General features: G+C 37.2%; 2 protein-coding genes across 5 annotated transcripts in view; one reads left to right on the top strand and one right to left on the bottom strand.

The window, feature by feature from the left end:
• ARMC1 (armadillo repeat containing 1) overlaps positions 1 to 13,843 on the bottom strand; it is a 36,016-nt gene extending 22,173 nt beyond the window's left edge. Inside the window, exons 1-3 of one of the 3 annotated variants that reach the window (XM_079111922.1) lie at positions 13,711 to 13,843; positions 8,346 to 8,425; positions 973 to 1,193 (exon numbers count right to left, since the gene is read on the bottom strand). In XM_079111922.1, coding sequence (XP_078968048.1) covers positions 973 to 1,155 — 183 coding nt within the window. In that variant the 5' untranslated portion in view covers positions 1,156 to 1,193; positions 8,346 to 8,425; positions 13,711 to 13,843. Of the gene's footprint in view, positions 1 to 972; positions 1,194 to 3,933; positions 4,839 to 8,293; positions 8,315 to 8,345; positions 8,426 to 13,710 lie in introns of those variants that run through there. The other 2 variants (XM_079111924.1, XM_079111923.1) reach the window with 2 other exon arrangements.
• A 114-nt stretch (positions 13,844 to 13,957) lies between these two features.
• Positions 13,958 to 23,395, top strand: part of MTFR1 (mitochondrial fission regulator 1) — a 41,747-nt gene continuing 32,309 nt past the window's right edge. Inside the window, exon 1 of one of the 2 annotated variants that reach the window (XM_079104265.1) lies at positions 13,958 to 14,040. The gene's annotated coding sequence lies outside the window, so the exon portion shown is untranslated. The remainder of the gene's footprint in view (positions 14,041 to 23,395) is intronic. The other variant, XM_079104264.1, reaches the window with a different exon arrangement.

Genomic DNA, 23,395 nt, shown 5'->3' on the forward strand with positions numbered 1-23,395 from the left:
ATACACGAAATAAAATCAAAAGAGTAAATTCTTTTTGGGGCTTGAGGGTGCATCTCAGTGGTAGAGTATGTGCTTAGCAGGTGTTAAGTCCCTGAATTCAATCTCCAGCATCGCTCCCCTTCCCAAAAAGTGACCTTTTAACTTGAGAATCTATCTACACTGATATGATACAATGCTCAAGATTTCTTATTAACTAATAGGCTGGGAATATAGGTTAGTGGTAGAGTACATGCTCAGTATGCATGAGGTCCTAGATTCAAGACCCAACTTTGGAAATAAAAAAAGTAAATTGGTTATGAGCTCAACATGGTGGCACATGACTAAAGTCTCAAATACTCTGGAGATGGAAGGAGGGGGATCACTTGAACTCAGGAATTCCAGCCCAGCCTAGGTAACACAGAGAGAGACCTATCTTAAAAACAAGCCAGGTATGGTGGTGCATGCCTATAATCCCTGCAGCTCAGGAGACTGAGGCAGAATGATCTTAAGTTTGAGGCCAGCCTCAACAACATAGTAAGATTCTGTCTTTAAAAAAAAAAAGAGGGCTGGGGCTGGGCACAGTGGCATATGCTTGTAATCCCAGTGGCTTGGGAGGCTGAGGTAGGAGGATCACAGGTTCAAAGGTGGTCTCAGCAACTTAGTGAGACCATGTCTCAAAATAAAAAAATAAGAGACTGGGGACACAGCTCAGTGGTAAAGCACCAAACACACACACAGATGTCTTGTTAATTGAAAAACAGGAAGTTGTAGAACATTTCATGTATGTAGTATGCATACATTTAACTCGTGTTAAAAAGTAAAAAACGATGTACCATTTGTGGAAAAGGACTATACACAGTTTCTATATGTTTGTATGTACAGAAATATGAACTATTATTTGCCTTAGTCTTTTAATTTTTTACCATTTCATTTAATACCTTTTCAAATTCTCCTTAGTTCCAAAATGAATACAGTGAGACTGAAAATACTTACAAGTAAAGCTGAATGAACAACAGGGGGGTTTGGGTGGTCCATAAATAAAATAAGGCCAGGCAAACATCCCTGATCTTGAACAATGGCTCTTCTATTTAATGGATCTGCTGCCAAATCTCGTAGCTGGTTAACTACTGATAGAGCATCAGGTTCTTCATTCATGGTGGAGGAGGAAGAATTCATCTTCTATGCCATGTACATGAATAAAATCTCCTTAAATTCTGTAGAAAACGTTTGAAAAATTAGTTCTAGGATGCTGAGGTATAGTATAGTACTTATTAAATAACCAGGATAACAACATCTTTAGAAAGAAACATATGAATCTAAACTGCAGAAACATTAAGAATTAGCAATTCCAGTTTGAGAAAAATAACATAAGTTGAATAATGAAAGCAAGTTATTTACGTGTGCACAATGTTTAAAGAACATATGTCACCACTGATATTCTAGTAAATCCCTTTTTAGTCATACATACTTTAACAATGAAGTTACAATAAACAAGAACTTTACAGTTCAAACTTGTAACCTTTACTATACTTTCTTAAACTGTAACATTGCTAGTGCTTTTCTTCCTCTTAGAACATTTCTGGGCCTGTAACAAGTGCCTCAGAGAAAAGTGGCCAGTTGATAGCTTTTATTTTTGTTCCCCTCATCTAAAACAAAAACCCTGCATACTGAGTCTACAAAAGATAAACCCCTGGGGAAAACGAAAGACTCAAAAAGGCTGTAAATCAAGAAGCCCAAAAACCATCTTGCTTGTGCCTCAGCCCAATAGAAGTGATTGTCTTCAAGGCTAGGAAAAAAAAATATATGGTTTTAAATAATATTTCAGGATTAATTTTATCCTACCCTTTCTAATCCCAATTTGGCAGACTTCAAAATAATTTTTAAATAAACTGACATGCTGATATGAGCAATATCACAGTAGCCAGAGAACCATAATGTAAGTTAAAAAAACAAAACAAAAAAAACTTCCCTACCTTCTTCCACAATGAGCATTAGGCTCAGGAGCAAGTAAATTTGTTTCCTATAAAGTTTTGTTTTTATCAAAAACACTGATGCCAAGAAGTGTGGACCTGGATGGCCTACATCAAAATAAACTCACATTATTGATGTAAAATGCAAATTTCTAGGCCCTAACCCAGATCTAAGTAGGAATCTTTGCAGGTGGGGCTCAAAACTCCCCCCCCCCTTTGGTCTTCTTTTTATGTTTTTATTGATGAATTTAACATTCATCAATGGTGGGTTTCATTGTGGCATACATAAAAACATAATTTGATCCACTTCACTCCCCAATCCAAGACTTATTTTAATAAACACACCACGTAATTTCTGGCATAAGTAAGACTAAAATTTTATGTTGATATATAAATGAATTTTTATTATTATAGTTATGAACATCTGAATAAACCCCTGAATATCTAAATCCAAGAACCTTTCTTAAATTATTGATCAATTAAAATTATGTGAATTTGAGACTGGGTTTCAGTTTTATCATCAGATAACCAAATTAATAAACTGGAAAAACCACCAACAGAGGTAACTCTACCCCTTTTTTCTGAAGAAACTATTTGAAAGTTCTTAATAAGTTGAACACAATAGGGGGCAAATTATGGTGAGGAGCTAGACTGTGCACAGATTGTATGTAGGTAAACAGAAGGTTCTTGAAATTTTAATAGTCAGCAGTAGTATTTAACATTTCTTATGTCTCAGTTTGCTTTATCCTTTTTAAATCAGCACCTGATGTCTTACAGGATAGTTCTGAATCACAGTTTAAATATTCATGCCTATTTTAAGATTTTTGGCTGCTAAGCTAAAATTGACAATACAGACATATTTTAAAAAATCATAGCCTCACTAGGAAATGATAAAATTGTGAAAAAAACGTTTCCCTTTTCTTTCTACATTCCAGTTTTATCACAAGAGGATATACTGTATACCCTTATTTTTTCTTTTGTTTCTTATTAGATTTGGACAATGAATGCTCCCTAAATTTAAAATAAGCACTGATCACCTAAAGATCTTGTTTAAAAGCAAACTCTGATTTAGTAGGTGGAGCAGGGCCTGAGATTCTGCATTTCCAGCATGCTTCCAGGTGAGGCTTAGGCTACTTGTCAGGAAGCCACACTCTAGAAACAGGGAGCTAGATACAACGTGAAACACCTGTAAATGGGCAATGGCCTGAAAGATTTTCTTTTCTTTCAGCCAGGAGTCACTACTCAACTCACAGAAATACTTAGCTCTCATATGCTGTAGAGACTACACAAAAGAATTTCTTATTGAACTAAGCGAGTTTAAGAAAAATAGCAAGCCTTAAGCTCAGATTTGGCTTTCTCCTTTCTAGCAACTAAGTCTTTGAGGAGTTACCTTCTTTGCACCTCAGCATCCTCACATAACAATCTCGAACGAGTACCAGGATCAAAGAAAACAAGAACCCAAGATAGTAAAACTGAATGCTGGCAATTACCAAACAGGCACAACATTTGGTCCGGTGGACACTTCTATGGAGTGTTGGGACAGAATCACGAAAGGAGTTGCTAAGAGCACAAACAATCTCCAAGAAGAGTTTTTTAAAATACACAGCTGTGAACACCGGTGTCTCTTGAATTAGGTCAAACACAAGCATGTCCTTGAGCTCTTCGGAGACATGCAGGTGAACGAAACTAAAAGAAAATCACCTAAGAACAAACTGAAGAGATGAAGACAGGAGACGACACCCATTACTAATAACGCTAGGACTAATAAAAGTTGGATGTGGGGAAGACGGAGAAGCAGCTAACATTTTCATAAGGTACACGCGAGCAGGGCCTTTCAAAGCGCCTCACTAGGACAAACGGCAGGATCCTGACCGGAAAGCAGGCTGACGCCCCCGCCCAGGTCGATTCCCTGCCTCGGTGCAGGGGCCGCTTTCGCGGCCTTCCCACTCCACTGCTTTGTCTGCCGCCCCTGGATCCTACATACCGCTCTAGAGCTTTAGGAGTCCAGAGTCTGCCGCACCATCAGGGTCACAGCTACAGATGAGGTAGAAATACCCAGGTAGAGCGGAGCGAACCCCTCGGTTCGCAGTCTCGGCTTCAGCACTCGCAACCAACCGGACTAACTCAAGGAGTCAAAGAGCGAAGGCGCTGGCGAGGAAGGCTCTGCAGACTCTCCCCGAGTGACCCTATCACCCCCGCCGGCTCTGCCCTCCCATTGGCTGGTAATGAGTTAAACGTGAAGAAACATCCAATCAACGAAGGCCGTCTTACAGCAAATCGCTCACTGGCGGACTAGGGAAATGCACAAAGTATTCAATGGACAGGTCCAATGAGGACCCACAACACTGGATTGGACCTAACGATCTCCCGTCCTTCCAGCACTAATCAAAGAAATTCGATTCCGATGAGAAGACTTCCTACTTTCCTGACTACAACTCCCAGCGTTCCGGCAGTGGAAAGGCTTCTCTGCTTAAGTGTTCAGGAAATTCAAGTTGAGCGTTGCTTCTTAAGCATTTCTTTCAGTTCGAATACGGCAATTTTGTATTTTATTTGCTTCTGTGAATCTTTATTCATAATCATTAAATTTTGTTTTTACTGTGAACGTAAGCGTTCCTTGGACATCATCTAGATGTTCAGTCCTCCTAGCAGAACTAAGACTGCAAAGTACAGTTGTTTGCTTGAAATAATAATTTCTTTTTTAAATGAGTCTTTTTTTCCTTCTAAGAGACTTATCCGAATTTTCTCATTTGTCATAAAGTTGTGTTTTCTAAAAATTATTACTGCCTTATATTTATCAAAGTAAAGGTTTATGTACCCGTTTTATTGATAGCAGTCACCGAAAGTTTTGTTTTGTTTAGGTATGGACTTATTTTATAAAGTATTTCTCGGGCTGGGGATATAGCTCAGTCGGTAGAGTGCTTGCATCGCAAGCCCAAGGCCCTGGGTTCAAATCGCCAGCACCGGGGGGGAAAAAAAAGAAAGTATTTCTCTAAGTAATTTAAATTCCACAGGTCAGTCATTGATGATAATGCGTGTATTGCACTCAAAAAACCACTAACCGGATTTTGGATTCCCTCTTACAATTTTATTCTACCATGTACCTAATATTTGAGAGGGCTCTCCTGGGCTAATATCTCCTGCACTTTGTAAGGAAATTGAAAAACCAAAATGGTTACTTCTACCATGTGTTCCTTGTTCTTGATTATCCTCTTGCAATAAACTCAAGAATTAAAAAAAAAAAAAAAAAAAAAAAAAAACTCAAGAATTAAATAGGAGCAAAATAAAGCTGTACTGGTCTTTTTCACATCATTTGACCTATGGCAAAAACAACCCTGGCCGGCTGTGGTTCCGCACTCCTGTAACCCCAGTCTGGAGGCTGAGGCAGGGAGGATTGAAAGTGCAAAGTCAGCCTCCGCAACTTAGGGAAACCCTGTCTCAAAATAAAAACTTTAAAAGGGCTGGGGTGTGGATCAGTAGTTAAGCACCTCTGGTATTGATCCCTGGTACCTCCCCCTGCCAACAATGTCATAAGAGGGAATTGGAGTGGTGGCGGGGAGCACTGAGTCTAAATTACTAATAAAAAAAAGATGATGCATAATGTCCAAGGGTAGGAACACCAGCCTAATTTGTAACAATCAACTGCTGGAATTTAAAAAAGAAATTGGGGGAGTTGTGAATGCAGAAAATTGCAAAAAAAAAAAAAAAAAAGCAAATAATAATAAGTCCAAAGAGCACAGCCAGGTTAAACATAACCCATCTGGTTAAGTAAATGAAGTTTTGTTCAGTATTGTTATCAAAAACAACTCAATAGCCCAGGAAATTAAACTTGCTGTTTATTTTTATATTAGGAAGGGAAAAGCCATATGGCATTTTCCCAACTAGTAATTAATGGTAGAGATTTTGACACTGTCCAGAATATAAGTTCCACAGTCTTTGTCTTTTGGAAGTTTCTACAGTCTAAAATTAAATATAATCATTCTTCTGCCATTAAAGTGTTGAGACTAATTCTTCTTGCAAACTGCCATTATAAAGAAAAGATGATTAGCATTAAAAAGCACAAGATACATCCACAAAAAATAATTACCAGTTTCCTAAGCACCTATGGATTACAAGCCTCAGGGAAATCTTTCAAGGTTATAAGAATTCACATTCCCATACTAAAAGTGTCTGAACTTGACACCAAGGAAGTTATATTACTTACCACTATGAGTCATTGCTTGTTCTTAGCCTTGGGTATCTTACCACAGGACACAGCTGGAATGTCGTTTTCCAATAGCTGTGTTGCTTAAGACACATGATTCAGATAGTGGCTGTTTTATTCATTTGATTATTTGGCAGTCATTTTTTGAACGCCTATATCGTGTCAGAAATAGTCTTAGCTTGGATTCAAAGATATGGAAGAACATAATCTTGCCCTCTAAAAAGTTAACAGTCTAAGGAACACAGTCTAAGGAGTGTTTTCTGAAACTTTGATGGAGAGATCCTTCTCAGCTTAAAAACAACAACAAAAAATTTTGAACACACAGTTCTGATGTGTATTTATTCATAAATTTTAGACATGTACTATAAAATGTAGATTTTAAAACATGACAGAAGATAAATTTTTAAAGGATGACAAATAATTATGAATGGACGCTCTTGCTATCCGTTTGAATAAAAATAAAATCAGACCTATATATTACATTATTTACTAAAAGATTAATTCCAGATGTATTCAAATCTCAAATCTTGGAGACTACATATATAACCTAGACATAGGGAGAAACTTAAACAAGACCAGGAACTAAAAAGTTTTAAAAATAACATATTTGACTTGTTTTAAAGAGCAATTTTGTTTGTTTGTTATTTCCGCAATCCCACAGTGCTGGGGACTCGAACCCGGGCCTGAGCATGCGAGGCAGGCATAAAGAGCAATTTTGGAATCCAGGGGTACAGCTCAGTGACAAAAGTGCTTGCCTAGCAAGCTCAAGGCCCTGGGGTTCAAGCCCCAATACTACCAAAGAAAAAGCAATTTTTCTATGATAAAAAATATACAAGTGATATTAATACACAAAAAGTTTGGGGGTAAATGTGCAACCTAGTGAACATACAGAGATTAATGAAGAGCAGAGTGTAAGCAATTCTATAAAAATTGGGCAAAGAACATAAATAGGCATTTAATAAAGAGGAAATTCATGTGGTCAATAAACTGAAAAGACATGTAAACTCACTTGCAATAAGCGAATACAATTAACATAATCGTGAATAATCACTTAATTCTGATCAGACTGGCAAAAATCAAAATGACACAATGTTTCTGATAAAGGACTCTTCATATATTTCTGCAAAATGTAAATTATTCCAGCACTTTAGACAGCAACCACACAAAACATATCTTAAAATATTCTTTTGACCCAATAATTGGTGACCTCAAAATCTAAAGCACCTATAGTGGCGCCCAACCTGTAATCCCAGGAATTTGGGAGGCTGAGGTAGGGGGATTACAAGTTCAAGGCCAGCCTGGGCACTTAGTGAGACTCTGTCTCAAAACAAAAATAAAAAGGAGCCAGGTACAGTGGTACATGCTTGTTATCCCAGGAAATGGGGAGGCTGTTGCACGATGATCACAAAGTCAAGGCCAGCCTCAGCAACATAGCAAGGGCCCTAAGCAATTCAGTGAGACCTGTCTCAAAAGAAAATATAAAAGGGCTGGGTATGTGGTTAAGCATCTCTGGGGTTCAACCTCTGGTACAAAAAAATAAATAAATAAAACTAGAGTTAGGTTATAAGGCAGAAAATTGTTTAGTGGTCCACTGCAGTCTCCTCTTCCCCCTCCTTCTCCTTTCTTTTTTCTTCTTTTTTCTTTTCTCTTCCTTCCCTTTTTTTTTTTTTTTTTTTTTTTTTTTTTTTGGTACTAGGGACTGAACCCAGGGGTACCTTACCAGTGGACTACATCCTCAGCACTTTCCTTTATTTTGAGACAGAATCTTGCTAAGTTGTTTAGAGTATCGTTAAGTTGCTAAGGTTGGCCTTGAACTTGTGATCCTCCTGCCTCAGCCTCCCTGGGTCACTGGGATTATAGGCTTGCACTTGGCAGCTGTTTCTTAAATAAACAAACAAATTGAAATAGATTTAAGAGACATACCCACATTTGGCTCTTTTTGAAGCAGATATTCAAATAAACCAACTAGACAGTTAAAAAAAAAAAAAAAAAAGACCAATCCAGGTAAATTTGAGCACTTATTTGATATTAAGAACTAATTAATATTTTAGATTTAATAATGGTATTATAGGTTACATTCTTAAAAGATTACTCATTTTTTTAGTGATATACAGTGAAATACTTATGGATGGGAATGACCTACCTGAGATGTGTTTCAAAAGAATACAGGAGGAGCCAGGCGTGGTGGCACTCACCTGTAATCCCAGTGACTCAGGACGCTGAGGCAGGAAGATGGCAAAGTTTTGAGGGCCAGCCTCAGCAATTTAACGAGAACCTGTTCAAAATAAAAAGGTTTGGGTATGTAGCTTGGTGGTATTTTGCTCCTGGGTTCCATCCCCAGAACAGAAAAGAGGAAGTAAAGGAAAAATGAGAGGAAGGGAAAGCTTGTAGTTAGGAAATGTAGCTATAAGCTGGTTTATGGATAAAGAGGATTCCTTTTAAAAACAAAAATAAAAAGAGCTCTGTAGGTCAAATAAATTCCAAGGCTGGATTTATTTATTCATGTATTATTTATTTACTTTTGGATACTGGGAATTGAAACCCAGAGGCACTTAAACCACGAGCCATATCCCCAGCCCTTTTTCACTTTTTATTTGAGACAGGGTCTCACTAAGTTGCTTAGGGCCTCACTAAATTGCTGAGGCTGGCCTCAAACTTGTGACTCTCCTGCCTCAGCCTCCCCAGTCTCTGTGCCCAGATTAAGGGCTGGGATTATAATAAGAATGCCTATAATTGCTGAAGGTTGTGTGGTCTGTTTTACTCATTTGAATACAGAACTTAGATTCTGTCATTTCATATACCAATCTGAGAAAAAATTATTTTTAGAAAAACCAGAGGATTAGAGCAACCAAATTATGATGAAATTGAAATTGCTCAACAATTTGTCACTAGGCACAGTAAAAATAGTTTTCATTGAGCTTTACACTGACTCTCCTAAAGCATATTTAAAACATTATCATTTCAATATTTTCCTACCTATAATTGTGATTAAAGAAGTTTTACAGTCAATGGGCACTGTCTGCATCTGTGACTGTCATCTCCAGTGAGATGATGTTGGTTTTCCCAATTAGCCCAGACTGGACAGAACAGCTACTTCCTCTCCCAGACACATTCATCCTCAATTTGTCTTAAAACCTCTGTGAGCACTTCATCGCTCCACACAATGGTAATTACTATCAAGTATTTCCTGGATTCTAATGTCGGAACTCTAGCTCCATTTCAGCGTGTTATATTTTTTTATAGAGAGCATTCAAACTTGGTGGGGGGCAGAGAGCAGAACTTGAGGGAAAGGGCTTTAATTATAAGATAACACATAAGACTTGAATATTATCCAACCTCTCTCCATCAAAATGAGGTTGCTATAAACCAAGTATGAGAAACAGCTGTTGTGGACATTTGTCTGTTCCCCACTTTACTAACCAGTGGATCAAAACCAGAAAAGTTGCTTATATATCCTTCATGGTGATAATACTGACAAGCCTGGAATTGTCCTTGGCATTTGTCAAGTGTTACACAATAGGTTCTCAAGAATACTTTGAGATAGTTCACTGTGCAGGTCAAGAAAATGAGACCCAGGGAGGCTGTCTGGACCAAGAGCAAACAGATGGCCAGCAGCATGGGCATATTTTGAACATGGGTCTGACTCCAAAGTCCACATTCTTCTTCAAACAAATATAGTATCACTATCTACCTTTATGGATTAGAGGGAATCTGATCTTTCATTAAATCTCTACATGGAAGAAAAGTTTGATCACTTACTATTGCCCAATATAACCTAAAAATGAATAAATCTCTTTCCCTAAATGCTGGGCATTACAGTCTTTTATTTTCCTGGGAATCGAAGGTATAAAAAAGTCAAGAAACTTTTTCAAGGCCACACAGTGTGTTAGAGAGCTCTGGTTCTTATTCTCTCTATTCAGTAAGTACTCCAAATAGCAGATAAAGTTTCAGTTATTCTTAATTCTGCCAAGAAATCTAAATCATTAATCAGGGTCAAAAACTCCAGCATCAAATACATTAAAAACATTTTTCTAATATCCCCAAATGAACTGCCCTGAATCTGTCTATATTTGTTTATAAACTTAGCTATGCAGAACAATTACTTAAGATTGTAAGTAGGGACTTGGAATACACATGATTAATAATTTGGGCATACATATTTTAAGTAGCTCCAATGATCTTGTGTAAGAGACCAAAATTGTATTAGTTATCTATTGCTTCCTAACAAATTGCTACACAGCTTATCAGCTCAACACAATATTCAATTATTTTCTCTTTGTTTCTGTGCATCAGAAATCCATATGAAGCTTAGCTGAGTGTCTATTCCTCTCTCACAAGGCTGCAATCAAATTGTCAGCTGGGACTCTAGTCAGTTCAAGACTCTAGAGAGACAGGATCTTTTTCCAAGCTCAAGTTCCATGGCTTTTAGCAGGATTTAGTTTCCTACAGGCTGATGAATGGAGATCCATTACTGGCCGTTGACTAGAGGCCTCCCTCAGTTTCTTGCCATGTGGGCCTCTCCTAAGAGCAGCTCACAGTATGTCACTGGTTTCCCTCAGAGCAAGGAAAGAGAAACCAAAAGCAAGGAAACAAGATGGAAGCCACAATCCTTTTGTAACTTAATAAATTATACCCTTTCACTCTTGCTATATTCAAGTCATTAGAAGCAAGTCACTAGGTCCAGTCTATGCTCAAAAAGAGGGACCACACAAAAGCGTGACTACAAAGAGGTAAGGCTCACCAGGGACGCCTTATAGGCTGGCTATCACAGATATGTAAACAAAGAATTAAAAAAAAAAACATGGTGGTAACATATTTACCATCTCTAACAGAGGCTGAATTCAAAGATACTCTGTAGCAAAGAGTATACTCAGTACTAGATCTTGGACTAAAGACCATTCCAGGGCTCCTTGGAAAAATGGCTGATTCTAGCACTGGGACAGGAAATATACAGTATGAGCCTGGAGCATCTTGTAGATCTAGAAAAACAGGAGGAAATCAAAAGAAAAAAAGGACACAAGAGACAACCTAAAAGAGTTTCCAGTAGCCAAATCTGGAACAATCTGAGCAAACAAATTAAAATCATAGTATAAATATAAAATGACATATAAATGTATAAGAATTTATATAACTGATTGAGAATAAATAAATGGGGAGAAGAGACAAATCTTCCTTATGGAAGAATCCCACATAATGTATAGATATTAACCTTCAGGAGTTTGAAGATTAATCCTATACTTCCCTTCACAGTGGGCAGGATTTAGTGACTTGCTGTCAAGGGCAAGAATATGGAAAGTGGAGGCTGGGGACATAGCTCAGTTGGTAGAGTGCTTGCCTTGCAAGCCCAAGGCCCTGGGTTCAATTCCCAGCACTGCAAAAAAAAAAAAAAAAAAAAAAAAAGAAAATGGAAAGGGGGGAAAATGCACTTTACAGAGGGGAAACTAGCAAACACTATGATGACCATATGATCAAGGCCTAACATCATTATTAATAAATTCTTGCTCGATATTATGTACTCTCTGACATGACATGATGAGACCAGGCATCTTGCTGTAGAGTATTGTCCCTCAAACCCTAAAACCACAGTCCAATTATGTGCAAATATCAGGTGAACTCAAACCATATATACATCTTTACGAACTACCTGACCAGATACCCAAATCTGTCATGGTCATGAAGGTCATGAAAAGCAGGAAAAAAGTAAGAAACTGTCCACAAACTAGAGGACTAAGGACTAAATGCTATCTTGGATAGGATCCTAGAAGAGAAAAGGGACATTAGTAAACTCTAAATAAAATGGCAGTTTAATACATGATAATGTACCAATGCTAGTTGTTTCCTCTTTATAAATGTATTCCAGTAAAAATAAGATGCTAACATTAGGGGAAATGGGTGAGGGATACAAAGGACTTTCCTCCACTCTTTTTCTTCCATTTTTCTGCAAATCTAAAATAAGTTTATAAAAACAAGAGGCAAAGCATCCTGCTTGTAATTTTAAAAGTGTGATGACTGGAAGATTTTCCCCTACATTAGCTTCTAGCTTAACACACTTCAAATCCTCTTTTTTCTTCACCAGTCACATACTTCTACTGCCAGACAACTATGACAGTCCCTTTGTATCACAGCATTGAGTGAGATGGCAAACAGCTTGACTAGAATTCCTAGAAGTCATTCCATTAACCAGGAGAGACAGCAATAACTTAAGGTGAAGTGGCCCAGATTCCAAAAAGTTCAGGGATATTCCAGGGCACTAGGATAAAGGGAAGTGAAGGGCAGCTAGAAAGAAAAAACAGGTGTTAACCAGACTTCATTTGTGGATGTTTTCAGACACACTCCTTTTGAAAAGTAGAAGACAAGTGAGCATGGTGGTACATGCTTGTAATCCCAGAAATTCAGGAAACTGAAACAGAAGAATTGAAAAGTTGCGGCCAGCCTCGGCAATTTATCGAGGCCCTAAGCAACTTAATGAGACTCTGTATCAAAATAAAAATGAAAAAAAAAGGGGGGCTGACTCAGTGGTTAAGTGCCCTGGGGTTCAGTCCCCAGTACAAAAAAAAAAAAAAAAAGGTAGAAGGCAACATGACCATGTGAACTCAGTACCAAGGTCCCCCTTCAGAACATGGAAAGAGCTGACGCAAGTCAGGGCCCTGAAGCACGTGCATTAACTTAGCAGTAAATCCACTCTAGAAGTATCTCAGAAGAAACAAATGACCTTTGCCAGAAACACCACTGTCTATTGTCCCCCAAACCCCCATTCAGCTCAGAAGTTCTTGCTTTTTCAGTAAGCCTCAACTCAAGCACCCACTACTTCCTGAAATGTGCCTTAAGCCACCAGTAAGCTCAGACGTATCTCCTAGGACCCTTTTTACTTCCATTATAACATTTGATCACATTTATTAAATTTGTATTTTTATCTCCCCGATATCCTGTAGGCTCACTCAGGGCATAGTTCAAGGATTTTTGTTTTTTAAATATATCTGTACTGTAACAATAAGCTCCAAATAAGCCCTTGTTGAGTAAAATGATTTAAGTTCTTGCTGAAGGAGGAATTCCCTAGTTAGGAGGGCTTGGGCTACTTAGGGTAGGAACTTCAGAGATTAAGCTCCTGCCCAGCAACCTCCAGGATCAACTGCATGGGGAGGGTAAGAATGATAGGCCAATCGGCACAGCAGCCTCTTGAAAAGCCAAAAAAAAAATACTGATAGACTTCTACATGTTAATGTTTTATCACTCCTACACACATTACCTAGCTGAATATGACTGATTATACATGCAAGGACCACATTTTCATGACAAGATTAGGTATTTAAAAAGTACGTGCCCCAATGAATCAGAATAAATAGACGCTGGAACTAAAGGCAGTAGTACTGTAAAAATCTTCATCCACTGTGAGCAAAACCTGCACTTCTACTCCTCCCAAACAGAAAGACACCCCGGAGACGTGAGGTCCTCAAAGGTAAAGAGCTGCCGGGTGAAACCAAGACCGTACAGCGTGGGATGAAAAGTGCTCAACACAGGTTAGAATAGAAGACTCACAGCATAACACACACTTGGCGCTACCTTTCGAAAAGTGGGTCTTCCTACACACCTAGAGCATGACGTTTACAAACAAAAGTACTTCCCAGAGCCGAGTGGTGAAGACACAAGCCAAGGCCACGCGAAAAGTACACGCCCCCTCGCGGAGGCCCGCGCGTGCGCACACTGACTGGAAAGGCCTCACGCCTTCCGCTCGCCGTTCGCTGGGCCCGCCTCCGAGCCGGAGCAAAACAGTTAATTGGTCATCCTGGTCCCGGCTCGGGGCGGGGATTGGCTGATTGACAGCAACGTCCCGGGACAGCCAATCTCAAAGCCTGAGTAGCCGGAGAAGGTGCTGGCTGCCGCGCGGCGGAGGTAAGTGGGTCTGGAGACTCAGGAAAACGGTTGGCAAGGGGGGAAAATGAGGCGGCCTTGGGATTGACGGCGGTGAGACGCCGCGGTAACAGGGCAGGAACTGTAGGAGCTTGGGTCTGGGAGATGGGCGGGCTCCGTAGGCCGGCTGGGTGTCTGCGCCGGGGCTGAAGCAAGGTAGTGATGTCCTGGGCAGCTATGGAGGCTGAGAGCCTTGGTGGGCCCGGCGCTGCGGCGGGCTGAGAGAAGTCGCCTTGCTTAGAGGGCTGGGACTCGCTCACCCACCCACCTCCCCCACGTCTCCTGCCCCTCCCCCGCTTCCTGACGGACTTGGGAACCCTAGTTTCCCCGCCGGCCGCCAGGCGGCGATTCCCTTGGGTGGTGCGTTCTTTCCCCGGCCTCGCGAAGCCTGCCTCGCGGACTCCGGAGGAGGAGCATACTCGCGGTTCTGTCTGGGAGGTTCAACCGGCTACACCTGGCTTGTGTTGCAGTGTCACTGTTTGCCTCCCAGAACTTTCCAATGTGTTTTCCTGACCATGTCCAGAGATTGCATGAAGCCCTCGAGAAGTAGGCCTCTGAGCATTTTTTAAAATTATGAAAAATTTCCAACTGTAAAGTTAAGTAAAAAATATGAAGAACTCAATGTATGCTTCACCCATCTTCAGTGATTATTTATTCATGGCCAGTGTTGCTCCCTCTCCGGGTTATTTTGATGTAAATTCCATATATCATTTCTTCTCTTTTATGTATTACTTCGCTTTTTTCATGGTCAATAATTACACTTTTCCTCTATTTGCCTTTTAGAGAAGTAGAGTAAAATAAGGCACAGATTAAAAAGTGTGAACACCGCTAATTTAGTTGTATTACAAGAATGTACTACAGGTTTCACTACCCTGTGCCCAGATTTTCAAAATCACCAAAAATAAAGGTACCAGATAATCTAGGCATTAGCCTTATGCTTAGAGCAGGAATAATTGTATTGCTAATTTCTCTTTATGGAATTCTTATTATGTTTGAAGCCCTGTGAAGTTTGGTTTTTTTTTTTTCCCCACCAGTTTAATTTTTACAACATTCTTATGATGTAGGAGTTCTCCTCATTTCACAGCTGAGGGGAAAAAGAAATTTAGAGAGTTCACACAATTTGCCTAAAAAGTTAAGCTACTGAAAGGAGAGGGCTGGAATTCAGGATGCTACTCTTGGCCTTTGTGGTTGCAAAAATTTTGTACTTTTAACCTTAACCCAATATCCTAAGAGTTGAATAAGGACTGATGTGTAAAATTATTTCTAATGAGCTGCAAAACTATAGTGGGGGTGCAATAACCTGGAAGTATATGTGAGTACAAAACAATATTGAGAGTATTTTTGTTTCTTTAAACCTTCAATGATTAATATGACTGAACTTGAAGTTATTAATAAAGTACGTAAATGTAGTTCGACAAATACAAGTATTAAGATATTTTTATTTAATATGTAGCCATTAAAGGGGAAAGAAATAGGGGGAAAATATACATCAATGCATAGTCCTCTACTGTTCTTTTAGCACATGGCAGATACTGGCTATTTCCATAGTGGTTATTTCATCTTTATCCCTCATCTTCCCAATAGTACATTACTTCCATAACAGCATGTTCATCTAATAGTATAAGAGATATAAGGAACGAAAAGACAGGTGGCTTATTCCCAGCACAATAGAATAGTCTTGTTAAATTGAAGTTTAGGGTGGTGCAGTGGTGCTGGCCTGTAATCCCAGTAATTGGGAAACTGAGACAAGAGGAGTGACAAGTTTGAGGCCCACCTCAGCAACTTAGTGAGACCCTGTCTCAAAATAAAAAAATAGGACTGGGGATGTAGTTTGCTTAGTGGTAAAGCACTCCTGGGGTTCAATCCCCAGTAAAAAAAAAAAAAAAAAAAAAAAAAAAATTGAAGTAAGGTCAGATTGCTTGTGAAGGAACTTGAGTCCATGTCTAAGGGGTTTGAACTTAATGTTAATGAGCAAAGAAGTGAAGAAGTGTTCAGGGTTATCTTATTGGAAGCTACTAAGCTGGCACCATCAAAGGTAACTTTACCTGAAATGTGGAAGGATTATTGAGTTGATATGATTGATGAACATAAAAGAAAATAGATGTGGGTAGCTGGTGAATTAATGGACATAAGGAAAGGAATGGAGAAAGAAAATAGACTGAAAAAGAGGAAAAAAGTGTAGTACAGTAGGTTCAGAAGTGCTGATAAACTTCAGTTTCCATAGTTTGTTTTCTTGGGCAGTCTTGCTATATCATCTGCTCTTCAACATGTTGATTTGTATTCACCTACTAAGATATTCTATTTTTATTTGGTTCTATTGATAGAAATTACACAATTAAGAAAAGCAACAAAAAATGGCACACACACACAAAAAGTAAGAAACCTAGGGTCTCATGCCAAGAAAGTGGTCTACCAATATCCCCAGCCTCATCTTTGCCAACTCACAAGGAAAAAGTTAAAATAGTTTGAGTTAACATTTATTTGATTTCTAGTGATATTCTTAAACATTTTTTCACATTTTATTTTCCATTTGTGTTTCCACAAATTTCCAGTTGTATGTCCTTGATGTCCTATGCCTATTTTTCCATTGGACTTCTAATATTTCACTTATTGATTTGCAAGCACATATTCATTAGTGATATTCATCATTTTTTATATTAAGTTGCACATAGATGGCTCTGCCTCTTGAAAGCAGCAGAATGGATAGTAAAATTACTATATATTTCAGCTGGAAGAGCACTGAGGGCTGCTGTTTTAGGGACCAGAACATGCCACCTTGGGTCAGTTTTTTGATTTATTCTATTGGGTGTCAGCCAGTCAGACTACAAGCCATTACTACAAAATAAATTGTATAAACATTTGATACTATTTAACAGATTAATTTAGGCAACTGGATTTGACTAGCATGAGTTGGTATGTGGTTAAAATGTAAAATGTCAGACAACTAGGAAAACTCTGAAAAATGCATACATTATAGTATTTTTTAATATATAAGTATTAATATAAAGTAGTATAACTTTTAACCTTTAAGAAATTTTATTTTTTTTGTGGTGGTCATAGGGATTGAACCCAGGGCCTTGTGCATGCCAGGCAAACACTACCAACTGAGCTACATCCCCAGCCCAATTTTCTTACTTTTTGAAATGATTTTTTTTGTATACTAGTAAACACTGACTTGATATGTAATGTGTACTGACTATAGAGTAGACTGGTTTCCTAAGAGATGATTTTAGATATAATAGAAATCAATTTTGTAATTCATTTTAGCCAAGATATCCTGTTTAAATCTCATCATTTGGATTTAGGTAGTGAGTGTAAACTATAGTTAAATACAATCATACAGAACAGTGGTCCCATACAATTATAAATGTACCCGGAAAATTTCTATCATCTGGTGACACTGTATGCATTATGTCATATGGCAATGCATTATGTGTTTGTGGTTTTACCAGTATAAACAAACCTGTGTTGCCAGTTGTATAAGAGTACAGCACAATTATGTATAGTAGATGATATTTAATAATGATAATAAATGTATTACTGGTTTATATACTTACTATTTTATACTTATTATTTTAGAGGGTACTTCTACTTAAGAAAAAAGTTACTGTAAAACAGTATGCTATGTTGCTCTGACAACTTCATACATCTTGTGTTTACCTTGTCTTTTGATTGCATCAAGAGGCCACACTGAGTGATTGACCTTTACCATCTAGGTTCTTGTGAGTACATTCTCTTTTTTTTTTTTTTTTTTTTTTGTGGTGCTGGGGATCGAACTCAGGGCCTTGCGCTTGCACGGCAAGCACTCTACCAGCTGAGCTATCTCCCCACCCGTGAGTACATTCTCTGATGTTAACATCATGATCTCAGAATGTATTCCTATCATTAAGCTCACATGACTATATTTTAAAATGTGTTTGGAAAAATAACTTTGAACTACAAACTTTGCATAGATATTATTGCTTAGGATGAGGCTGAATTCGTATCATTTTTTTAAAAGTGAGTTGATTTAGACTAAATTATTAAGAGCATCTAAATATGACAGAAATCATAAAGGATGAATGTCTGAGATGGGAAAATAGGAATATAGCCTGTGTGGTTTCCCCAAAGTCTGTATATTGCTAAAGTTTATTATTTACTTTTATGGTTCAAACTTTGAATAATTTTTGTGTCTCTACTTCTTAGATTCACTTACTTAATCTTAAAGATGCTAATGGTCTTTAAAAAAAAAATACAAAAATAGTGTATTCTGTTGAAAAAAACCAGAATAACAGAAGAACAGAAATGCAAAAAAGAAAAAATAAATGGCGGCTCCTATTGACAAGCCTCAAGTATATCAATGTTAAATTTTGTTAGCTTTTCAAATCTTTTTTTCTTTGTGTTTACTCAAGATATCTATCACACCACTATTTCTACTGTATTTTAGGTTTTTGTTTGTTTGTTTTGTGGTATTAGGGGTCTAACTCAAATCCAGAGCTTTGCACATGCTAAATGCCTGCACTACCAAAAATCTACATACCCAGCCCCTATTTTTTTTTTTTTAAATGGAATCATATACACTTGTTTGGAAGTTTTTTTGTTTAACATTTTATTTTGAAAATCTTTTCATGCATAGCTTCTTTAAAAATAAAATAAATTGTTGTCCTTAAACAATCATCATTTCTTTGAGTTTTCCTTTCCAGCTTATCAGAATCACCTCTGTAGTGAATTTTCATCATGTCCTTGGGCCCAAGGGCAGCATTTTCAGTGAAAAAGTATTGTTGACTTCCACGTATTTTGTTTGCACCTACTGATCATTGAAAGTATTTGAACTGTCTTTTCAAAGGACTGTTTTAAAATTAATTACAGGTTACTTAATTTATTTGCATGGGACTGCTTAAAATTACAAAAATACTTAAAAAAGAAAATACCCATCACTTAATGTGTGGTTATATTCCAGATCCTCACATGCATAGGACAGATTTTTAAGTGGAAACAGAATCTCTCGCTGACTTTTTATTTTTATATGCTTATTTATTTTTTTGGTACTGGGGATTGCATCCAGGAGTACTCTACCACAGAACCACACCCCCAGCCTTTCTGTTGTTGTGGTTGGTTTTGGTTTTAATTTTGAGACAGGGTCTTAGGTTGCCCAAGCTGGCCTTGAACTTGCAAGCTTCATGCCTCATTCTTCTGAGTCACTGGGGTTACAGGCTTCAGTGACTGGCTCTTGTTGACATTTATCCTACAGAGAGAAAAATAACTTCTAAAAATGTCCTTCAGAAGTTTAATTTCATCTTTAAAGACCATGAACTTGAAAAAAATTTTTGTCAATTTTAATCACCATTGTTCATAGATATTTAGACAATTTTAATTTTTTGTGAGAGATATAGGGTTTAAGATTTATTATAGATTGAGCAAAATGACACTATGTCAGATTCCGTGCTAGATATTGGGAATACAGACACATACACACATATATGTACTTAATTTTGAATAAGCATGTGGAATATTATTTTTAAATCACTGCTAGTAAATTATACCCACAGGTTGGATACTTTACTATTGTTTTATAGTTGTGGTAAAGTATTCTGACTTAAAGTCTAGACTAGCTTGATGTGAGATATAGTAATAGTCACTGATCTTGAATTTCAAAATTTAATTTCAAAAAATAGGGTAAAAGACTGGGAAATGAAATTGACCATATTGTTTTGAGCATAGAGAATATGTCACAGTGAATCCCACTATTGTGTATAATTATAGTACACCCATAAAAAATAAAATTCTTCAGGGATATCAATTTGTTAACAAGTTTGTCAAATTTATGTGTAACAGCATTGTGCATGTGTTCTAAAGTTATGGGCTTTGATGATTATATTGTAAATAAAAAGCAATTCTAATTTAAAAAATAGGGTAAGGTTTTGCCATAGGGCTGACAAGTTCTAGTTGTTATAAGTAAGGCCTGGTATGGTGGCATGTGCCTGTAATCCCAGCAACTCAGGAGGCTAAGGTAGGAGGATTTCAACGTTCAAGGTAACTTAGGGACACCCTGTCTCAGAATTTTTATAAAGGGTTGGGGGTGTTGCTCAGTGATAGAACACCCTTGAGTTCAGTCCTGACTACTGAAAATAAAATCAAACAATATTTATCTTCTGTTCTTGTACCCTGAAAGAATATAGGGGCACAATGTAGGAAGGAAATATTCTCAAAGAACAGAAACTTTAAATTGAATTTTTTTTTGGCTGTTCTATACTTCATAGTTCTGGTTTTTCTTTTGTATCATTTTCCTGTGCCAAACTTTCCTACCTACAAAAGTATCTTATATGAACTGTTATTTGAGATGCACTGTTATTAATTATCTAATCTCTTCATGTTCTGAGACTACTTAATAACATTATTGTAATCTAGTCAGCCAAATAAATTAAGAATGTTTTATTTATCTTTTTAGGCATTTTCTTTAAAATGGGTCATAGTTCTCTCTCATGATAGGAACATAATTGGCTATTTCCTTAAGTGATTATCAAAGACCTTATAAAAATAAACCCTACTATATTTAAATTATAACTTAAAATTTTTAGGCACTTAAAATTTGACAACTTTGTCTTTACTGCTAACAAGCTATGAAACTACTATTAGTAACTTTTATTGTAATCTCAAAAACATTACATTAGTTGAAGGTAGTGTTGTCTTTGATTGGAGTGCTATAAATTTTACTTAGTATAGCTGTACACCATCATATGCTTTCACCAAATTTGGAAGGAAAAAGAAAGTCTGTTTTTCAAATTGTGTTTCTGATTTATTTTTTTTATTACCCCTCCAAGGAATCCTCCCCACAAAAGTAGTTTATTATTTCTTGTAGTCAGTGGTACACTAGACTATTTTAGATTAGATTATTAGAAATTTTATGAAGATAAAGAGGTTAATTGTGTGTGTTTATTAAACCTAGAAAGTAATGTGCAGCCTGATTCTTAGGCTGTTTTTTAAAACCTTTTTTTTTTTTTTAATGGTTCTTTATTCATAAAGTTGATTCAGGTTTACAAATCTGCAGTGAATAAAAATGCATGCCAAATGTGCAGCTGTCAGTTCACCAAAATATTAAAGAATTCAATGATGTATTCAAGATTTTGTCTTAGATTTTAGGAACTTAATATTTTAAAGAATTGTGCCTTGTCATTTGTTATCTGAGCAACTGGCAATCAGAACTTCATACAAAAGTAACCAAGTGAACAAGAATACCAAAAAATTTTTATCAACAGTCTGCTTGAACTAAGATTTCATCTCACTCCAGTTAGAATGGCAATTATCAATAATACAAGCAACAATAAATGTTGGCACAGATGTGGGAGAAAAGATACACTCATATTTTACTGGCCAATTGTGTACAGCTATTATGGAAATCTGTATGGAGAGAGTCCTCAGAAAACTTGGAATGGAACCACCATTTTGACCCAGTTATCCCACTCCTTAGTTTATACCCAAAGCACTTAAAAGCAGCATACTACAGTGACACAGCCACATCAATGTTTATAGCAGCTCAACTCACATTAGCTGAACCAAGGAACTAACCTAGGTGTCCTTCAACAGATGAATGGATAAAGAAAATGTGGTATATATACACAATGGAATATTACTCAGCCTTAAAGAAGAATGAAATTATGGCATTTGCTGGTAAATGGATGGAGCTGGAGAATATCATGCTAAGTGAAATAAGCCAATCCCAAAACACCAAAGGCTGAATGTTTTCTATGATATGTGGATGCTAATTCACAATAAGAGGGGCAGGGCTAGGGAAGAACAGAGTTACTTTGGATTAGGTAGAGGGGAGTGAAAGGAGGCGGGGAGGAGTATAGGTGTAGGAAGAATAGTAGAATGAATCAGACATTATTACCCTATGTACATATATGACAATCGGTGCGATTCTACATCATACACAACCAGAAGAATGAGAAATTATACTCCATTTATGTATGATGTGTCAAAGTGCATTCTGTTATGTATAACTAAGTAGAACAAATTTTAGAAAGGGGGAAATGGGGACTAAAAAAATAGAATAAAAAAATTTTAGACTCATGCAATAATGCAGATGTGCCAGGTCTCTTGAATATAGTTTACAAAGTTAAAAACTGAATTGTACAGCAAACGCTAAGTAATATTTTGGAACTTTGTAAATAGTTGTGTAGAGAAATGTACTTCTGGGTTTCTGTTTTAAAGGTGCTTAAATTGAACTTGACCATATAGAAACAGGTAATACTCAACAGGACTGATTTAAGTAAGGCAAAATGGAGAATACATTGAGCCAGGTTATAAAAAAGAATTAAGATATTAAATGGTACTAATAAAAGCCATCATTGTGGCTATAATTCCTATTGATAAAAGCCACCTTTGTGACTAACAAAAATTTTTAAGTGTTTTCAATTAGGTCTTTTTACGTTTTTTAAACTTTTTTAAAATTAGGAATTAGAACACAGAAAAGTGCACAAACATAAATGTACAGCTGAATAAATTGTCACAAAGCAACGATCCCTGTAATAGCCCCCAAGTTAAGAAATATAAAGTTGTTTGCACTTAGAAAACTCCTTTGATGACTCCTTTCCAGCCATTACCCAGTCCCACCCAAAGTTAATCACTACTGTGACAACTAATACTGTGCAGTGTTTTGGTTTTGTAATTTTCTGAATGCTTGTGGGTTCTGTAGTGTTGTCCTGTGTTTCCTTTTCATTTCTGATCTTGGTAGTATTTTCCTTCTCTCTCATTTTAAAATCTTGTAGGTCTGTAACTTTTTATTTTTTCAAAGAACCATCTCTTCTTGTCTTGCTTATGTTTCTGTACCTTGTTCTCTGATGCTTTCAATAGCTGATTATTATATTTTGCCTAACTAGTTTATTTGTCCTCAGTGAGAGGAAGGTTTTTGTGAAATTACCTAGCTCACCTATAATGGAATCAAACTTTTAGTAAATATCTGTTTACAGTTGAGAAGGCATGGGAAAGGCACTGGCTGTAGTCATATATGAATTGCACAATTATTGTATCCTAAACCTGTGCTAAATGCTGAGGCACTGTGATAAATAAGATAGTTTCCACCCTTAAGTTGATTAAAGTTCAGTGGAGGAGGTAAGTGGTTTAGGTACATTTTTGTACTACTATACGGGGGAATACATACGGGAGGATCCTAATTGTGGTTGAGACCTTTTAGAAGAGGCATTGTTAAGCTGAATCAAAGATTAGTAGGAGCCAGCTTAGTGTAGGAATACAGTAGGGAGGTAGAATGCCAAGTAGAAGTCCAGAGATCAGACCATGTTGGAATTCTGGAATTACCTGTATGACTGGAACAAAGGGTAGAATACTAAGGACATTGTTA

This window comes from Sciurus vulgaris (genome assembly GCF_902686455.1).
Source record: "Sciurus vulgaris genome assembly, chromosome: 1".
Lineage (NCBI taxonomy): Eukaryota > Metazoa > Chordata > Mammalia > Rodentia > Sciuridae > Sciurus > Sciurus vulgaris.